Raw genomic sequence first — 20,958 nt, 5'->3', positions numbered from 1 at the left:
TATCTTGTTATTTTAGTTATTTTAACAGCATTTTAAATCTTACGTCACGTTAACACCATTTGTGATACTTGATACTTTAAGTTCAAGAGCATGATGGCGATCGAAGGGGTACCGTTAAGGCCCATTGGGCCTAAAATGATTAATTTTGCCTCAAGTTTTTTTTTTTTTTTTTTTTTTTTTTTAATGGTATATACTTTTTGTTGATCGTAATTCAATCCCGTTTTGTCGCATACACAATGATAGGATATTGGACATCGCATCGATTCCTCAGTATCCTTGGTATCCGAGAGGAGCTAAGGAAAATGGCTACCCACTTATTGGATATAACACATAAACTCTGTTTGAAATATAATTTGTTTTCAATCTTTGAGCTTACATTCTCAAGTTTAAAAAAATTACGGGTCAAATTCCCATTCACATCTACAATATCACAGCCTTGATGGAAGACTTATGACGGTATGCTATGACTGAGGTTATGTAATATAAATACGTTTGTATAAGTTAGAGTTGTTTCCCCTAACCTATCAAGATTTGGCTACATTAATTCATTAGGCTTTGATTTCCACATCCAAGAAGAATGAATCCAGAGAAAAAATACCTAAAGTCGAGTCATATTGCCCTTCAAAAGAAACTAAACTTAAGGATTATAAAAAAAAACATAATTTGGAAAAAAAACATCCACAGAAGACTGTACGATATATCTGAACACAAACAAAATAATTAATAACACGCTTTCTGGTTTAACGGTAATGAAAATTATGCAAAAGTAAAATTTAAATCAAGACACGATATTATGTAAAGTTAGCTGCGTTTTGAAGCTTGAACTATATCTGATATGCATTGAATCAGTTGTGTTAAACTGGGGTTTCTCGTAAAAATTATCCCCCATAGAGAATGACCTTAGTCCTGAGAGCTAAAAAAAAGAAGTTTACGACGGTTGGAATACGGGACTGATACGGGACTGACCATACAGTGATAAATAGGTATAACAGTTTATCTATATGATACTCAGACTACTACATATACGACGCCAGTACACCTCGACAAGGAGTCGGCATATCAACCACAAGGGGTAAGTTACAAACGGAATCACATCATAGAACATTTCTATTCTGACAGTATTATATGACGTTGTAAACTAACCGATTTATGATTGTCATCCCTTCAAGCATTAATTTCATTTCGACAAATTTTATTGACAAGATGCAAACGGGTTGAATAAGAGGCAAAGACAATATATTTTTTCCTTATGTAGATAAAGGGATATTTATAAAATATTTTGAAATGAATAATTATATACATGATATAACAAAACATAGAGAAAGTAGCCAGATAGGTTAGTACATATCACATAAATACATACACACACACATCTCATTACACAAACACACAAACTAAATATAGATGTATTGATTTTAAACTAAGGTCTACGATATAGAATATATGTGAAATATAACATTTTATGAAAAATAATAAACAGTTAGGTGGTTTGATGCACAGGTCATAACTAGCCGAAGTGATTGTTAACTGTGTATAATCATATATGTCATGCATTACAACGTTATAGTATGATTTATACCATATATCAACATGTAGATATACACGTTTGCACTAACAATATATCTGCTGTCTATAACATACGTGCAAATTACACACTTTTACTTCGAGCAAGCTACAGATTCTCGCCGTGTTCATTTTGTGTCCTAGGCAGGTACTTCGTATACAATCTTAACCTCTTTGTAGCTACCTGGTGCCTTATTTTCAGTTATTAATGAGCAATTTGTCTGCTCTGTTGACAATGACAAGAATAAGATTACATCGTGACCTACAACCATTCTAAAATTTATAAACACTTGAAACTGATACATTTGTATTGTTGAAATTGTTGCTAAAGGCAAAGCACTTGATTTGGTGTTGGTTTTTAATCTATGCATAGATAATATGAACAGGTTCATCAAACACCGAGAGCAAGATAATTTGTAAGATACGTTATGCTATAGTTTGATCTATGTTTACAATGTGTTCTAGGTCAACATCCATTTATTTATCATGGCGACGCTATCTGCAGGTAGGTCTATGTTTTTTAATAGAAATATTGATGCTCGGGCGTATGAATTATCGTATGAGCCTATGTATACATAATTCGAAGAATATGTATAACTGAATGCCATTTATGATATTGTCATTTTCTAAGCGTCTCTAGGACAGTAATACAGTAAAATTAACAATGATTTTTTTTAAATCTTGAATTAGTCTTTTACAATATCCAATTAATATGAAAAACTATTTTTACAGTGAATTATCTTATACATCTATCAACTAGAGGAATTGGAGATATCACATTGTTATATCATTCACTTGATTTTGTGAAATATTATAATACCATTCGTATGCATGCCCCTTATTACACTTTCCTCTCGTTATAGTATAGGGTAAGTGTCAGCATAATGAAGTATCAACAGATTTATATTTCTTTTAAGTGTATAACTACAGCCCTGAGAATTTTACCGTAACTGATGACATGAAAAAGAGCTTTGATGACCTCGGATACATATTAGTCAGGTTGGTATAAAAATAATATTGAAGTGAGAAAAAAAACCTTGTGGCGAATACGTAAACAATATAAGACATTAACGACTTATCAAAAATAATTCTCAATCTCACATCGATAAAAAGAATAAAGCAAGAACGAAGAGGCAGCATACTAGTTAAAAAGGTTAGAAATAGCGTTGAAATGATATTGATGCATGCCCTTAAATATTAATAGCTTTACACAAAATCCCCGATATAATTTCAGGAATTGATGATAAAAACAAGGTTCAGTTTAAGTATGTATTTGTATGTAGTTATTTCATCGGATTAGAATTCATTGTTGAACTTAATTTCTCTAGAGGACTGTTTAATACAGCTGAGATGTCAAAACTTCGGAAGGTGTTTGAGGAGACAAACCTTATCAAGGACCATGGGTGGGGAGTAAGTATATATATTGTTATTCCTCGCTGGTGAATCACACTTGCTGATTGGTAGAAAAAAAAACCAATTTATTGCCCTGGCTGTTAGAAGACATGACGGTGTTTACCTATATTAAAACATCATTATTCCTCACATCTACCAAGACAATAAATGTATGATGTCCCTTACTGTATACCACAATTATAGTCTACTGATGAAAATAACAAAAGAAATGCCCGTCGGAGGTTTTTATGCATAAAAGGAATATAACTCGTGAAAAATGTATCTTTACCTAAGAAATGTTGCAATGCCCCCTTGAGTATTATGTTTCATAAAATTATGATAATTGTATACAATTATAAAGCAATTGCTTATGGGTTTTGATACAGAAATTGAATGGCTATCCTGAAGATGTACGAAGTTTTAAATCACACTCCGTATTTGTTTAGGGCTAGGCTGGTAATTGTGTTTGTTTCTTGCGTACATGATTTGTAATAATGAAATTTTTGAGTTACTGCATTTATCAATGTCCATGTACGTTTTAAAACGTGTTTTGTTTGGTTTTATATCGTCGACGTTTCAATTACAGTTATCAACATACTTTTGTCTTGGACCAAACCAGAAAATTCCTTTTTAGGACAATATTTGTAACATAATGAAACCTCGTCATACGTGTAACTTTATTTACACTTGACTTATGTGATTTTACTAGACTGTTGATGAATCTGGAAAGGTAACGAAACTCGTTGTTTGGAATTCACCCGGAAGTGACGTGTCTGGTATGATGGCGCGATGTGAGAAAGTTGTAAATACCTGCGAAGAGGTAGGTAATAATATTTTCATGAATGTGTTGCTAGGTTTGGTTTGTTTTTGCTCGCCTTCCTATAACAGTACAGGTGAACACTGCAGGATTACCTCGGTGACAAGTGTTTGTGTGTTTGATAAATTGTGGCATTGTTATCTCATTGAAACATACTACTTACAACAGCGATAATCAAATCCAAGCAGTCATATCATGCTTACAACAAGTAAAAGAGTCGTCACTTTCAATTTATGTTAAACTTTAAGCCGGAAAAGTAGCTACATACTAGCCACCATGTGCATCGGCAGTATCGAAAGCGAAAGATCAATAGATACGTCAAGAGACACGTTAAGAAAGTCATTAAAAGAAGAAAAACGATAAGATTTCAAACTTGTTTTCTTACGTGAAGAAATAACATTTTCAATTACAAAATGGAAACGACATATCATTAAGAAATATTGCATTTTACCGCTTACAATTAAAACAAAATGAATCTAGTACACCAGAGGTTGAAATAATATATAGTATGTCAATATGTAATCCGTTAAACGAATTTTGTTTATAACAATTTTAACAAATTATTCCTAATATCAAAAAACCTTTTATTGTGTTTCTATTAGACAACATAAGCGATTAAGCTTATTGAAATAATTTTAAGCACTTCTCTGAGAGCGTTTATCTCGCCTTATCAATCGATTTAATTACTATCAAGCGTCATTATTTCGGATGGATGGTTACACGGTAACATTTCATGTTCTTCGAAAATTCTAGTTACTTGAATAATGCCCCAGAATTAAACATTTCTACATGGGAGATGACATCGAAGAGGCGGCATTCGTCTTTTTGATAGTCCTAAGTGATATAATGAGGTTTTGTAAAAGAAAATTACTAAAATATCGATGATGCATTTTAAATGTTTTCAAATTCAGTTATTCATTGTGTTGTATCTGTACAGTTGTTGAAAGACGAGGTTTATCACTACCATGGGAAGTTGTTGTATAAAGAACCCCATTCTGGAGGATCATTCTTGTGGCATCAGGACTATGGGTAAATCGCATCGATACAATCATTACAAAACCTTTATTTAAATAGTAGTCATATACGACAATTAAAGACCTACTATCCAGATCCAATATCTTTAAGTAGTCAATAGTATCAAAAAATTACAACGTCATTGTAAAGGGAACACTTCCTTAAAGCAATACATTTTCAGTCTGGACCATTAACTACTGCAACATGGCAACATAATTCATTTTTCAGAGGAAATGGTCATAAAATATTATGTAATAATCACCATGGAATTTTTGAATTCTTCTGCTGAAAAACTGCTATAACTACCCTGTATTTCAATTTTTACAGAGAATATAAATCCATACTTATACAATTTTGGTTTCAGTTACTGGTATAAGAACACTTGTTTATTCCCCGATATGTTGACAGTGTTTGTTGCTATCGACAAATGTAGCAAATCGAACGGGTGTTTGCAGGTAAGACAATATATCTTTCGTTAAATAATAAATTGATTCTACATTACAGTTATATTTTTATATCTTCAAACTAAATCAAGACTCAGCTTTATTGTATAAAAAAACTTTAATGTTTTGTTTATACTTGGAATAAATAGTGTTGGTAACAGATTATGTTGGGCAATTAGTATCTAAATGAGGCGCATTCTGTCTGGCATTACGAGATATGATAGTGATTATTTATCTCTTATTCAGATTCTGCCCGGATCGCATAGATGCGGCCGGATTGACCACGACATGAGCTCTGGACAAACTGCTGCCAATGTAGACCGAGTCAATGATATAAAGACGATATGTCCATCTGCCTTTGTGGAAATGGACCCAGGTCAGATAACAATGTGGTTGTTTGATATGTGTAACAATGTTTGCAGAAAATCACCGTCTATATTTTAACAAACGAAAGAAAACAAATAATCCAAAACAGTGACATACGTCTTTAAATATTTAAAAAAAACATTAAAATGAATATGATCAATCGTTTTAGCTTAATAACTAATATGTTGGGTTATACTTAAAAGGTGACGCCCTGTTCTTCCACTGTAATGTCCTACACTGCAGTTCCGCTAACGAGAGCCCGGATAGGAGGTGGGCTTATTTGATGGCATACAACACCAAGAACAACAATCCAGCGGTTCCTCATCATCATGCGCAGTATACGCCCATCCAGAAGGTAAATGTGAACCTCACGTCAAACATCACTATAACAAAACATACTTCACACAAACTTTCTGTTGTCAGTATAATGTAAACGGGTGGGGTATGTTGCTTGGTGTCTTTAGCAGCATGCTTCAGTGATATATCACTTTAAAAGGGCATGAGTTATTCTTTACAAGAAGACTTAACACGAAGATACCACAATCCCCCATAAGACGCACCACGCATTACATACACGCTACACACCGCATACATGGGAGCCGTCCTTGCATGATCCTGGCTGTGAATAGGACGATAATTAAGCATGTTTGTTTGTTTATTTGTTTAATTAATTAACGTCCTATTAACAGCTATGGTTATGTAAGGACGGCTTCCCATGTATGCGGTGTGTTGCGTGTAGGACGTGCGAAGTGTGAGGTTTGGGAGATTACGGTACATTCGTGCTGTGTCTTCTTGTATAGCGGAACTGTTATCCTTTTCATAGTGCTATATCACTAAAGCATGCCGCCGAAGACACCAAGCAACACACTCCTACCAGTCACATTATACTGACAACGGGCGAACCAGTCGTCCTACTCCCTGTATGCTGAGCGCTAAGCAGGAGCAGAAACTACCACTTTTATAGACTTTGGTGTGTCTCGGCCAAGGGACATCAAACAAACAAACACAAAATGTAGCAAAAAAGTAAGTTACATGTATTTGTATATATATATACAGGTTTCATATCCTTTCATTTCGGATCACACACTTTGTTGAAGGTTTCCTTGTCTTTTTAAAAAAACCATGTAGTGTTTCTTGTGTAGAGTAAGTTCCTCTCATATCTCATAGAATATCTTCAAAGACACATGATGTTAATTTGTTTTAACCTTGCAGGTTCCAAATAGCGCAGTAGCAGACTGTACCAACTACAACGATTTCCGAGATAAAGATTTTATGGACGCAACCACGTCAAAGACAGTGGAAGTTACATTTTTGGAAAACAACGACCAGTAGAGTGAAATACCAACTTTTCTGTCCGTGTGTACAATGCGTTAGGTTTTGCAGAAAACAGATCTAAAGAATCGTCGATTTAAATACCATGTTTTAGTCAAATAATCTTTCCGTTTGTAAAATCGCTTAATTGTTGCATTTTTAGTTGATTTTGATAATATTTTTAACATTATGGAAACAGAGGGAAGAGTGTGATTTGTCAATAATCAAACCTAAATACCAGTTTAAGCGTACCCTACATGAGTGTAGATATTTCGAAAAGCAATATGTACACAAAATTGTTGTGTCGGATGCAAGTCAAGAATAAAATTATACTGTGTCGTGACACCAAGTGCAATTTGTTTTTTTTGACAAAAAATTTGCAGAAGTTTCTACAGTTATTGTTTTTGTTAAAAATACAATAAAATGAAACCTGTTAATATTGTATTCTTAGGTAACTAAAGATAAAAAAGGTCTTTTAGGAAAGATAAATCTCAACGTTACAAAAAATCCATAAAAAATAACAAAAACAAAATCTTGCATGTACATGTATGAAATACATCATTTAAAAGTGAATGGTAATTGCTAAAATCGGATATGTCGCATGTTCTACAGTCTGTGTTTATGAAAGTAATTCAATATTGATCTTTCTTCAAAATAATATTGTTATGGATATTCATAATTTGATCGATTTAGATATTATTGTTCAAATATATTTCAAAATATGGCAGCTCAAGAGATATCCAAGTATTTCTTCCGGCTGAGCCGGCTAGTATCTCAGAACAATTCGCAAAGACTGGTGATTTCAAAAGAACATATAGATATTTTTATAAAAGCATTAGTTGCTTAGTAACGGTGACGTCTGCCTGAGTTAATTAACCCCTGGATCAGAAAACTCTTCCCATCTTGCATTGTGTGTGTCAACTGTTTACTATCTGATAAGATTTTAAAAGCAATACTATCGTTATCGTTCTTCATGTCATGAGATACAAGATACAAATTAATTAGCAGGGATTACAATGTATGCCATGCATGGGGATATGTCGACAATGCAGATTCGTATTTGAAACGGAGCCATTTTCTGACATTCAGGAAATACCATCTGGTATTTATTATGTACAACACAAATTTCTATAAACCAATAAAGTATCCATAAAAAGTGATAATTCTCATATATAAAGTTTAGTATTTATGCTATAATTGTGAGAATCAACAAAACGATTATTTACTTTCAGAGATTGTATGATAAAATCATAATTAATCATCTGTATTTTATCTTGTAGAGAAAAAAAAATCAAATTTATTTTTGTATTTCCTTATTACAAAGTTACCTGTTCATGCGTGTACATATTAGTAATTGTAATAGGAGAAAATGACATGATTTACACTCCCAAAGATATGACGTCATCATAGATACATACCTACAAACCTATCAAATTTAGTTTGCAGTATCATTGGGACCATCATATTATAAATAAATAAATCTGGTTCTACCCCTAAGGGCAGATGGATGGGGTCCAAAAGGGGGATTGTGCAATTTTGTTTTTAAATCCTACTAATTCTAAACCCTTGAATGGATTACACTCATATTTGGTGTGAAGCATAATTAGAGGAAGGCAATCATATTTTAGGCAATCTGAACAAAAGTCGGATGACCTTATTGCCATCGTTCTTCATCCGTGGAGATGCGTCGTGCAGAAGACTATTAATTCAAAAGCCTTTTCCTCATTAACCCCAATGTAGATCAATGAAATTTGATGTGAAGTATCATTGGAACAGGACACCATTTTTTATATAGCAGAGCCTGATTCAACTGCGGAGCCCTGAATGGGGGAAAATGCTGATTAAACAAATTAAAATCCTATTTCTTAACCAAAGAGTGGACTAAGCCTATACATGTATAATACGTATAAAAATCATTGTGCAAGAGCAAACACATTATATATATATAAATAAGAAATTGGTCCTATATCCAGGGGCAAAGGGACATGATCCCAATGAATACATTGCTGTTTTTTGCTTTGTATTATATAAATAAATTAGAAAATATATATAAAAATATAAATGAGATTCATGTAGATGCGACTTCAGAGGCCAGAGGGGCGAGGATCCAAATTGGGAGCTATTTTTTTCTTAAGAAAGCTTTTAAGAGATTTTTTTTTTCTTTATAAACTAATTTTGTCAGAGTACCGTTGAGGCCCCTGGGACTCTTGTCTAGAAATGAAATGGCGACATTGACCTTTGATTGGTCTCTATATATCGTTTGGTCTGTGCAGTTTAGAAAATTATGAATACAGCATCATAACAATTTATATAATGTTACATCACTAAATGTTTGACAATGTTATCGATAGGCTCTCTTTATGCTGATGAAGATGTATCCGGACCTTATGTAAATATTTTATCAAATATAAGCATGCGAAATGATAAAAATGATAAAGAAATAAAGATATAGGCCTAAATATTGATATTGATATATATTGATAAGTTATACATGCGTATGATATCATAACATTGTGCCCAGGTGATAAAAGGGAGTAAGTATTGCGGTTTTGTTTTCCTTACACTTTGCATAATGATCCCCTTGTGTAACCACACTTATTACATATATTGATCACATCACCTTGATGGCTACGTTGTTTACACTCCATTATCATTCAAAACATATATTTAAGAAGAAATCCCATTTCATTTCAGAATATATTATTGTCTGATAATAAAGACAATCGAAATTGGGTAACAGGCAACACGCCTTTACACGCCCGTATCAGAAGGAATAAAACCTAGTTAAGCCATTGGTTCTGTTACCATTGTACTTTCTGCAGTATTCTCATTGCAATTCTTCATTTTATGGATAAGTATCGCTTGTTATATCATTGAGTTTGGTGTTTGATTTTTTCCTTTATTATGAAGTTTCATTTATTTCTGTAATTGTACATATATTTGTCTTTGCTTATCTTTCAGAAGCCTACAGCTGATATGGCGGAATTAACGGCAGGTACGACACGTATTGTTCTTCCTTTGATATGTCAGGGTATATGCTTTATCATTTTGTAATATATATCTTTATTGGTGATTGACCCTGAATTTAACTTTACAGCATTCTGATCAAAATACATATCCTTAAAACCATCCCGTTCAATATAGGATCTGACAACACCCATAAGGGGTCATTTGTACCTCAAATCTAATTCGTTTTCTACACCTTGGTAAACATGAAAATAGTTCTGACAGTTTTCAAACAGTGTCGTCACCTGAAATTCATTTCCAACATTCTGGAGGCACCGATTTTCCATTGGCCATTTTCAAAGGTCACTAGAACGAGACCCCTAATGGGATGTTGTAGATCCTCTTATCAAACGTAGTGATGATGACGATCTGTATTTTAATCAGTATGGACTTTACAGACACAAACATTGCATTTTAATATGTTTATTTAGCGATTAACATAATAACTGCCTCATTCACACGCATTCTTCCTTACAGTGTATGACTTTACAGAGAATGACTTTCGGGTGACACCGGATATGAAAAAGAACTTCGATGATGAGGGATATATTTTAGTGAGGTCAGTAGCTTCTGATGTTAGGAAAGGCAAGACATAAAGGCTAGGTAAAATAATCATATTGGTATGGTCAAAAGTAGACTACTTCGTATAACAAAAAAAACCTGTGGATGATAAAAAATTGAACATAAAATGGTGTTTTAAAAATGATAACGTAGAAGATGTGATAGTGATGCAATGATTGGATCCTCCAAGTCTTGACTAAGAAGGAATATTAGCCATTTTATGTAGAAATAAAACGAAACACATTTATACAAATTATATACACTTTCATTAATTACAGGGGATTGTTCAACGATAAAGAAATGAACAATCTACGCAAAGTCTTCGAACAATCGGATCTTGTTTCTCAGCATGGATTGCATGTAAGTTTTCTTTATAAAATATCAATTAATCTTTCATTTACATATTTTTAAAATGACGAAATTGGTTTTAAAGAAAATGGCTCATGGTTACTGCATGTTTAATGTTGGGAAGCCACCCTGACTGAAAGTCAAGTGACATATAAAAATATTCTTGTGAACGATGTCGGATCCATATCCTGTCGATGCTAGCGCATATACCCATTTAATTTCCTTAATGAGATAAAATAATGTATCAAACTTAATTGCAAGATGAAGATAAACGAATAAGAATAACTTACTAATAGGTATTACAGTAAAGATTCCTTACTGTTGTTACATATGAAAATGATATTTGTGTAACGTCTTTGTCTCAGATGTGGTGGCTACAGTTACTGACCTACATTATATTGAACACTATTTTGCTTTATATTACATATTAGTACTCTGTCAAAAACGCAGCTACAGATGTTAGTAGTACACTGTAGATCAATTAGTAACACATTCCATTGATCACAGGAGGAATTTAAAACGGTAACTAGGGGACTTTCATGTCATACTGTCATGATAAATCAATTCTAGTTTTTTTTCATTTATTACAGGTAGACGATGGGGCAGGCAAGAAAACTAAAATTGCTCTCTGGACACATCCCGGAAGTGACGTATCTGGAATGATGGCGCGATGTGACAAAGTTGTCAATACCTGTACAGACGTATGTATTCTGGTATACTGAAAGCTTTCACATTTAGCGGTGCTGTTATTGTAGAGCATGAATTTCGTGTCTTTTGAGGAATTAATGCAGTAAAATTAGATTGTTTTCGTGTCAACGTCTAAGAAAGAACAATTAAATACAAAAACATGTTCATATAGATTACGGCCAAACAGCTGAATAACTACAACAACAAAATAATAGGTCATGCAGATTACAGATAACCTGAGACGATTTATTCTCTATATTATGCTATCTTAAACCGCATTTCTCAATCGACCTATTTTCTATTGACGTTGTCCAGCTGCTGGATAAAGGTGAAATATACCACTACCACGGTAAACTCCTGTACAAGGACGCTTTCACTGGAGGAGCGCACTTGTGGCACCAGGACTATGGGTATATGTTTGGCATATCGCTAAGAGAACAATGCAATGTTTAAGATTTGTGGCACCAGGACTATGGGTATATGTTTGGCATATCGCTAAGAGAATAATGCAATGTTTAAGATTTGTGGCACCAGGACTATGGGTATATGTTTGGCATATCGCTAAGAGAATAATGCAATGTTTAAGATTTGTTTATGGCAAAACATTTATTTATGACTCCATTTACCTTTCACTTAATCCACCTATAATTGTAACTGTTCTGCTTCACTTGAAATCAGAGCATTACATTTGAGGGTTATTTACTGATAATCATGCAATTACTTTAATTAAATATGTTTCTTTATCTCTTCATTTTTATTACTTGTTCAAACAATAAAATAGTGGATATGATTTCCAGCTACTGGTACAGGAATTCCCTAAACTTCCCTGACCTCATAACCGTCTTCATCGCCATTGACAAGTGCACTAGAACAAATGGTTGTTTGCAGGTAATGACTGTCAGTCTTTATATTCAATAATTTGTAATCGTTACACCTTACTATAAGTTTTCATGCTGGATAGATTATCTGAAATTTCTGTAATTATTTGTTTTAGGTCCTGCCAGGATCGCACAAATGTGGTCGAGTTGACCACGAAATGGTCACAGAACAAATGTCCGCCGTATCAGAGCGTGTGGAGGCTATAAAGAAAGTATGTCCATTAGCATATGCCGAGATGGAACCAGGTACGGTTTTAACAACTCTAAAATATTAGTCAAAGTCTATACAAAAACAACTTAATTTTAACAGAAATAAAAAGAAATAATTTGTACTCTTTGATAATAAAGGATTAAAACCAACTTTAAGCATTCTAATACTGCAAATAAAGGTTCACTTTAAAATACTTGATAACCTTTGATCCTTACATCCTCGATCATTACATTCTCGATACTCCAGAGGTTACTATAACTGTCATTATATCGACCCCTGGACTATTTCATAGTACAAGCGGAGGCAACGGAAAACAAAACACAGGTAATTTGATACTTTGTTGTACATCAAAAGAGCCGTATAACGGTACACTGTGATTGACTGTGTTGCTTTGAAATCGGGTGTCGCTCTCTGATCTTCAAAGGAAGTCTCTGCATGCCTGTGAATGGTCAGATTTTTTCACCTGAACTGCCTCCAGGTTTACTTTGGGACAGTCCGGAATGGATATCATGTCAGTGATAGTAACCCCTGGAGTATTGAAGGTGTCAACCTTATAACACTGGTATTAAATTCCTGTTCAGGTGACGCCCTGTTCTTCCACTGTAATGTACTTCACTGTAGCTCCGCTAACGACAGTCCTAATAGGAGATGGGCCTACCTTATAGCCTACAACACCAAGGACAACAACCCCATAGTACCCCACCACCACGCCCAGTACACACCTATACAAAGGGTAAGGTAGTCTGATAATATCATAGTACCCCACCATCACACCCAGTACACACCTATACAAAGGGTAAGGTAGTCTGATAATACCATAGTACCCCACCACCACGCACAGTACACACCTATACAAAGGGTAAGGTAGGCTGATAATACCTTAGTACCCCACCACCACGTCCAGTACACACCTATACAAAGGGAAATGTAGTCTGATAATACCATAGTACCCCACCACCACGTCCAGTACACACCTATACAAAGGGTAAGGTAGTCTGATAATACCATAGTACCCCACCACCACGTCCAGTACACACCTATACAAAGGGTAAGGTAGTCTGATAATACCATAGTACCCCACCACCACGTCCAGTACACACCTATACAAAGGGTAAGGTAGTCTGATAATACCATAGTACCCCACCACCACGTCCAGTACACACCTATACAAAGGGTAAGGTAGTCTGATAATACCATAGTACCCCACCACCACGCCCAGTACACACCTATACAAAGAGTAAGGTAGTCTGATAATACCATAGTACCCCACCATCACACCCAGTACACACCTATACAAAGGGTAAGGTAGTCTGATAATACCTTAGTACCCCACCACCACGTCCAGTACACACCTATACAAAGGGTAAGGTAGTCTGATAATACCATAGTACCCAACCACGCCCAGTACATACCTATACAAAGGGTAAGGTAGGCTGATAATACCTTAGTACCCCACCACCACGCCCAGTACACACCTATACAAAGGGTAAGGTAGTCTGATAATACCATAGTACCCCACCACCACGCCCAGTACACACCTATACAAAGGGTAAGGTAGTCTGATAATACCATAGTACCCCACCACCACGTCCAGTACACACCTATACAAAGGGTAAGGTAGTCTGATAATACCATAGTACCCCACCACCACGTCCAGTACACACCTTTACAAAGGGTAAGGTAGGCTGATAATACCTTAGTACCCCACCACCACGCCCTGTACACACCTATACAAAGGGTAAGGTAGTCTGATAATACCATAGTATCCCACCACCACGCCCTGTACACACCTATACAAAGGGTAAGGTAGTCTGATAATACCTTAGTACCCCACCACCACGCCCTGTACACACCTATACAAAGGGTAAGGTAGTCTGATAATACCATAGTACCCCACCACCACGCCCAGTACACACCTATACAAAGGGTAAGGTAGTCTGATAATACCTTAGTACCCCACCACCACGCCCAGTACACACCTATACAAAGGGTAAGGTAGTCTGATAATACCTAAGTACCCCACCACCACGCCCAGTACACACCTATAAAAAGGGAAAGGTAGTCTGATAATACCATAGTACCCCACCACCACGCACAGTACACACCTATACAAAGGGAAAGGTAGTCTGATAATACCATAGTACCCAACCACCACGTCCAGTACACACCTTTACAAAGGGTAAGGTAGTCTGATAATACCTTAGTACCCCACCACCACGCCCAGTACACACCTATACAAAGGGTAAGGTAGTCTGATAATACCATAGTACCCCACCACCACGTCCAGTACACACCTATACAAAGGGTAAGGTAGTCTGATAATACCATAGTACCCCACCACCACGCCCAGTACACACCTATACAAAGGGTAAGGTAGTCTGATAATACCATAGTACCTAACCACGCCCAGTACACACCTATACAAAGGGTAAGGCAGTCTGATAAATACCATAGTACCCCACCACCACGCCCAGGACACACCTATACAAAGGGTAAGGTAGGCTGATAATACCATAGTACCCCACCACCACGCCCAGTACACACCTATACAAAGGGTAAGGTAGTCTGATAATACCATAGTACCCCACCACCACGCCCAGTACACACCTATACAAAGGGTAAGGTAGTCTGATAATACCATAGTACCCCACCACCACGCCCAGTACACACCTATACAAAGGGTAAGGTAGTCTGATAATACCATAGTACCCCACCACCACGCCCAGTACACACCTATACAAAGGGTAAGGTAGTCTGATAATACCATAGTACCCCACCACCACGCCCAGTACACACCTATACAAAGGGTAAGGTAGTCTGATAATACCTTAGTACCCCACCACCACGCCCAGTACACACCTATACAAAGGGAAAGGTAGTCTGATAATACCTTAGTACCCCACCACCACGCCCAGTACACACCTATACAAAGGGTAAGGTAGTCTGATAATACCTTAGTACCCCACCACCACGCCCAGTACACACCTATACAAAGGGAAAGGTAGTCTGATAATACCTTAGTACCCCAGTACCCCACCACCACGCCCAGTACACACCTATACAAAGGGTAAGGTAGGCTGATAATACCTTAGTACCCCACCACCACGCCCAGTACACACCTATACAAAGGGTAAGGTAGTCTGATAATACCATAGTACTCCACCACCACGCCAAGTACACACCTATACAAAGGGTAAGGTAGTCTGATAATACCATAGTACTCCATCACCACGCCAAGTACACACCTATACAAAGGGTAAGGTAGGCTGATAATACCATAGTACCCAACCACGCCAAGTACACACCTATACAAAGGGAAAGGTAGTCTGATAATACCTTAGTACCCCACCACCACGTCCAGTACACACCTATACAAAGGGTAAGGTAGGCTGATAATACCTTAGTACCCCACCACCACGTACAGTACACACCTATACAAAGGGTAAGGTAGTCTGATAATACCATAGTACCCCACCACCACGCCCAGTACACACCTATACAAAGGGTAAGGTAGTCTGATAATATCATAGTACCCCACCATCACACCCAGTACACACCTATACAAAGGGTAAGGTAGTCTGATAATACCTTAGTACCCCACCACCACGCCCAGTACACACCTATACAAAGGGAAAGGTAGTCTGATAATACCATAGTACCCCACCACCACACCCAGTACACACCTATACAAAGGGTAAGGTAGTCTGATAATACCATAGTACCCCACCACCACGCCCTGTACACACCTATACAAAGGGTAAGGTAGTCTGATAATACCATAGTACCCAACCACCACGTCCAGTACACACCTATACAAAGGGTAAGGTAGTCTGATAATACCATAGTACCCAACCACCACGTCCAGTACACACCTATACAAAGGGTAAGGTAGGCTGATAATACCATAGTACCCCACCACCACGTCCAGTACACACCTATACAAAGGATAAGGTAGTCTGATAATACCATAGTACCCCACCACCATGCCAAGTACACACCTATACAAAGAGAAAGGTAGTCTGATAATACCATAGTACCCCACCACCACGCCCAGTACACACCCATACAAAGGGTAAGGTAGTCTGATAATACCTTAGTACCCAACCACCACACCCAGTACACACCTATGTAAAGGGTAAGGTAGTCTGATAATACCATAGTACCCCACCAACACGTCCAGTACACACCTATACAAAGGGTAAGGTAGTCTGATAATACAATAGTACCAAACCACGCCCAGTACACACCTATACAAAGGGTAAGGTAGTCTGATAATATCATAGTACCCCACCACCACGCCCAGTACACACCTATACAAAGGGTAAGGTAGGCTGATAATACCATAGTACCCCACCAACACTATACAAAGGGTAAGGTAGTCTGATAATACCATAGTACCCCACCACCACGCCCAGTACACACCTATACAAAGGGTAAGGTAGGCTGATAATACCATAGTACCCCACCACCACGTCCAGTACACACCTATACAAAGGGAAAGGTAGTCTGATAATACCATAGTACCCCACCACCATGTCCAGTACACACCTATACATAGGGTAAGGTAGTCTGATAATAGCATAGTAACCAACCACGCCCAGTACACACCTATACAAAGGGTAAGGTAGTCTGATAATACCTTAGTACCCCACCACCACGTCCAGTACACACCTATACAAAGGGTAAGGTAGTCTGATAATACCATAGTACCCAACCACGCCCAGTACACACCCATATAAAGGGTAAGGTAGGCTGATAATACCTTAGTACCCCACCACCACGTCCAGTACACACCTATACAAAGGGTAAGGTAGTCTGATAATACCATAGTACCCCACCAACACGCCCAGTACACACCTATACAAAGGGCAAGGTAGTCTGATAATACCATAGTACCCCACCACCATGCCAAGTACACACCTATACAAAGGGTAAGGTAGTCTGATAATACCATAGTACCCCACCAACACGCCCAGTACACACCTATACAAAGGGCAAGGTAGTCTGATAATACCATAGTACCCCACCACCACGCCCAGTACACACCTATGCAAAGGGCAAGGTAGTCTGATAATAACATAGTACCCCACCAACACGCCCAGTACACACCTATCCAAAGGGTAAGGTATATTCACAGCCAGTGTCATTTAAAAACGACATTTTTAATATGCAATATTTTTGGTGTCTGAATGTCTTTATGGGAAAGGTACTAACCAAGGGCATTTCTCACAGCTTGGTTGAACGCTCAACCAAAGGCCAATAAGTAGACGAAGCTAAGGGAGACATCAGAGAGATTAACGTCAATTATGAAGAAGAAATAAGATAAGATCCTAGTCATCTATCACCATCATGCACCAGAGAGACAAGTCTGATTGAATAGGAACCCAACCACAAAGTTCAGTATATGCTTGCAATTTGGCCTGACTTGATCTTCCTTTAAGCTTACCTTGCCCGATAGTATATTGCAGAGTTCCTCTTATGTTCTTTTGAATCGCTACTACTCATAAACAATTAATCAAATTTCAATAAAAAAAAAGGCAACCATTTTTTTATAAATCATGGGTCCAAAGTGTTAATTCCAAATTGAGATATTATAGCTGAAATGAAGAAGTATTTGTTCGGAATTACACAACACTATTGGGTGATAAGTTTGTACATTAAAATACCCAAGCCAATGACTTAAGGGAAAAATCATCTTATCCATAATATTTCTTCTTAAGAATGGAAGAACTTAGGACCATTGTGAAAATATCAGTAAAATAGTCTGCTGTGAAAAAGAAAATATTCTATTTCTGTAGTTTTGTTACAAATGCCCAACTTGATATATTCAACCAACCGACAAGGGAGGATTGACCCAATATGATAGTTCACATGGAAGTTTCTAAATCCCAACATTTTAATGAATACGTCCACATCTTGCCTTAAACAAATACGCCATGGTCCTTTGTCCGGGGTAGAATATAACAATATCGCAACGAACCCTCTCTCTGCTATAGACATATTTGTCATCACAATATAAATGCTACCATGTTGTACGAGTCGGTTTTGGAGTGTTATCAACTCCTGGTAACCCTTATAGGATTGATATTGAATTTGTAATATTTTTAACATTTTTAGTTTAATAGTTTGGATAGATCTGGGATTCCCGCCCTATAATGTATAGGATTGATCATTGAACCTCCTGGCCAAGTGAGCGATAAGGCACTCGCGGTCTTTTGTTGTCAAGACAAAATCTATTTAAAAAACTAATGTTGCAGCCTTTAGGCCCGTTTGGTATGCCTAAAACCTTATTGTTTACACAATTGAACAGGTTATGATAGTATATTTAGCATTTAAACATTGTAAGTGATATTTTTTATTTACGTATACGTACGTACTGATGTTTTTCGTGTTGTAATTATATTTTGCCCCGATCATAATAGCCCATAATTATGACATGTTAAATACGAACTATACCATATATCTTTAAAGATCAATACCGGCATTGCTTGAGGCTTAGACGCTGCATATAATGATACTAGATAATTGGATTGATTATTTATATATCTCCATATAGCAATACAGGTCAATATATGCAATACCATGTTCAGAGCACGAAAATCCAATATAATCAGGCGAGCGAATTCTGGTGATATGATGTTACCTATCGATGTGTTTACTGTTTACAAATGTAAATTACATAAACCATGTCTGGAGATATGTGAAAACCGAAATAATCACTTGATGAACGTAGTTAGTACTGATAAATCTAAATATTTAAGTTTTACATCTTTATTTTATCTATTCATTCATTTATTCATGCATTCATATATATTTATTTATCTATTTATTGAACATATAGGTCCCTAACAGTGCCGTGGCAGAATGTACAAACTACACAGACTTCACAGGCAAGGAGTTTCTGACGGGTCACGAATCGAAAGAAAAGTCCCAGTCTGGTAATCGCGAGACTTGAATAGCACACACCATGGATAATGTGGGGAATATCATTCATTTTTTCCAAGGGTTTCTCATCTCTTTATAATACTGTTAACATATGTAGCTATGATACGAATGATGTAAAATTAAATGATTGTTTACTAAGTGCGTACTTTTAACGAAAATAAACCCATTTATTGGACTTCATGAAACTAAGTATCTTGTTTATTGTATTTGCACAAAAGACAATCTCCCCTAATGGCATAATATAGAATAACTGTATATATAAGATTCTCTCAACATAAGTAAAAAGTGATGATATATCATACGTAATATATTATGGAAGTATGAGAGTTAGGGTTGAAAAGGAACATGATCCTGATGTATCAGAAAATCTGTGCAAAAAGTAGAAGAAATTAAAACAAAACGTTTTCGTTATACTTCGATTATAATGGATATCGTTAATTGTCTTGTATGAGACTCGAACTCCCTTTGATCTAACCTACGTTAAAAAGTTTGAAATACGACATGTTGAATATTCAAGACATTAATTTAGGGGACGTACAACTGATCGAGACAGCCAACTTTCTGTAGTGCATTATTACAATCACTTTATACTACGAATCGCGTTAATCCCTTGCTAGAATTCTTTTCAGACTTTAATGTTGCCTTTTACTATTCGATAATACACAACAACCAATTTTTCTTTTTATTTCCCCTTTTTATGTCATAGCGGAATTCAAACCCCCCTGGTGGTATTTTTTGTTGTGTTTCAACGTTCAATGTGACATACTCCCCGCTCTCGTCTTTTTCAAGCGAAAATGAATTAGTTTTCAACTGGTGATATAATTTCATCTCTCGTCACAAAATGAATAGTGAGGTTGTACCAAACGTGGTGATGAAGGATTATGGGGGCAGCTGACAGGTTAGTGTTTATCTTAGTTAAATCGTCTTTCTCAATTCTCCTTGTGTTTTGTTGGTTTAGATTCGCGTGTTCTCTGCTCCCTCTGTCCTGTCCCTTGTCGTTGGTGGAGTTTTTGGTAGGCTTCGGTCTGGTTTATACATAGAGTTTTGATAAGACATTTGCCAGTTGTTCCGGTGTTATTGTTTTCCAGATCCATATCATAGCCATTAACTTCATTGTTCCACTTTGTAATTTTAGGACAAGTAATTTATATTAAGATCCAGAGTTAAATTGCATTATCTTTTTTCAAACTATGTTTAACTTGAAGCAAGTTGATCACAGAATTATCCGTCGTGTAAAATTGGAACGGAATGTAATTGATTGTTAAAGATGCTCCACCGCCGACAGAGCATGAATGGTATTCATTATTTGAACAAAAATTGGTGTTCAATCGTGTGTATATATGTCTAATTAACACAAAAATAATATATATACTTTCATTTTGCCTTTGGTGCATGCGCAATTAGTACTTCATTCCA

General features: G+C 36.5%; 2 protein-coding genes across 2 annotated transcripts; both read left to right on the top strand.

The window, feature by feature from the left end:
• The first annotated feature begins 871 nt into the window (after positions 1-871).
• LOC138321194 (L-proline trans-4-hydroxylase-like) lies at positions 872-7,249 on the top strand. The gene is made up of 10 exons (XM_069264687.1): positions 872-1,072; positions 2,029-2,068; positions 2,481-2,562; positions 2,892-2,973; positions 3,665-3,775; positions 4,710-4,801; positions 5,151-5,241; positions 5,476-5,605; positions 5,799-5,950; positions 6,808-7,249. Exons 2-10 carry the CDS (start codon positions 2,050-2,052, stop codon positions 6,925-6,927), a joined length of 879 nt encoding a protein of 292 aa, XP_069120788.1. The 5' UTR covers positions 872-1,072; positions 2,029-2,049; the 3' UTR covers positions 6,928-7,249.
• A 137-nt stretch (positions 7,250-7,386) lies between these two features.
• Positions 7,387-19,717, top strand: LOC138321195 (L-proline trans-4-hydroxylase-like). The gene is made up of 10 exons (XM_069264688.1): positions 7,387-9,440; positions 9,868-9,901; positions 10,390-10,471; positions 10,752-10,833; positions 11,412-11,522; positions 11,824-11,918; positions 12,306-12,396; positions 12,503-12,632; positions 13,179-13,330; positions 19,439-19,717. Exons 2-10 carry the CDS (start codon positions 9,883-9,885, stop codon positions 19,550-19,552), a joined length of 876 nt encoding a protein of 291 aa, XP_069120789.1. The 5' UTR covers positions 7,387-9,440; positions 9,868-9,882; the 3' UTR covers positions 19,553-19,717.
• The last annotated feature ends 1,241 nt before the right edge of the window (positions 19,718-20,958 follow it).

This window comes from Argopecten irradians, chromosome 4 (assembly GCF_041381155.1).
Source record: "Argopecten irradians isolate NY chromosome 4, Ai_NY, whole genome shotgun sequence".
Lineage (NCBI taxonomy): Eukaryota > Metazoa > Mollusca > Bivalvia > Pectinida > Pectinidae > Argopecten > Argopecten irradians.
This window is presented reverse-complemented; position numbering and strand designations above follow the sequence as displayed.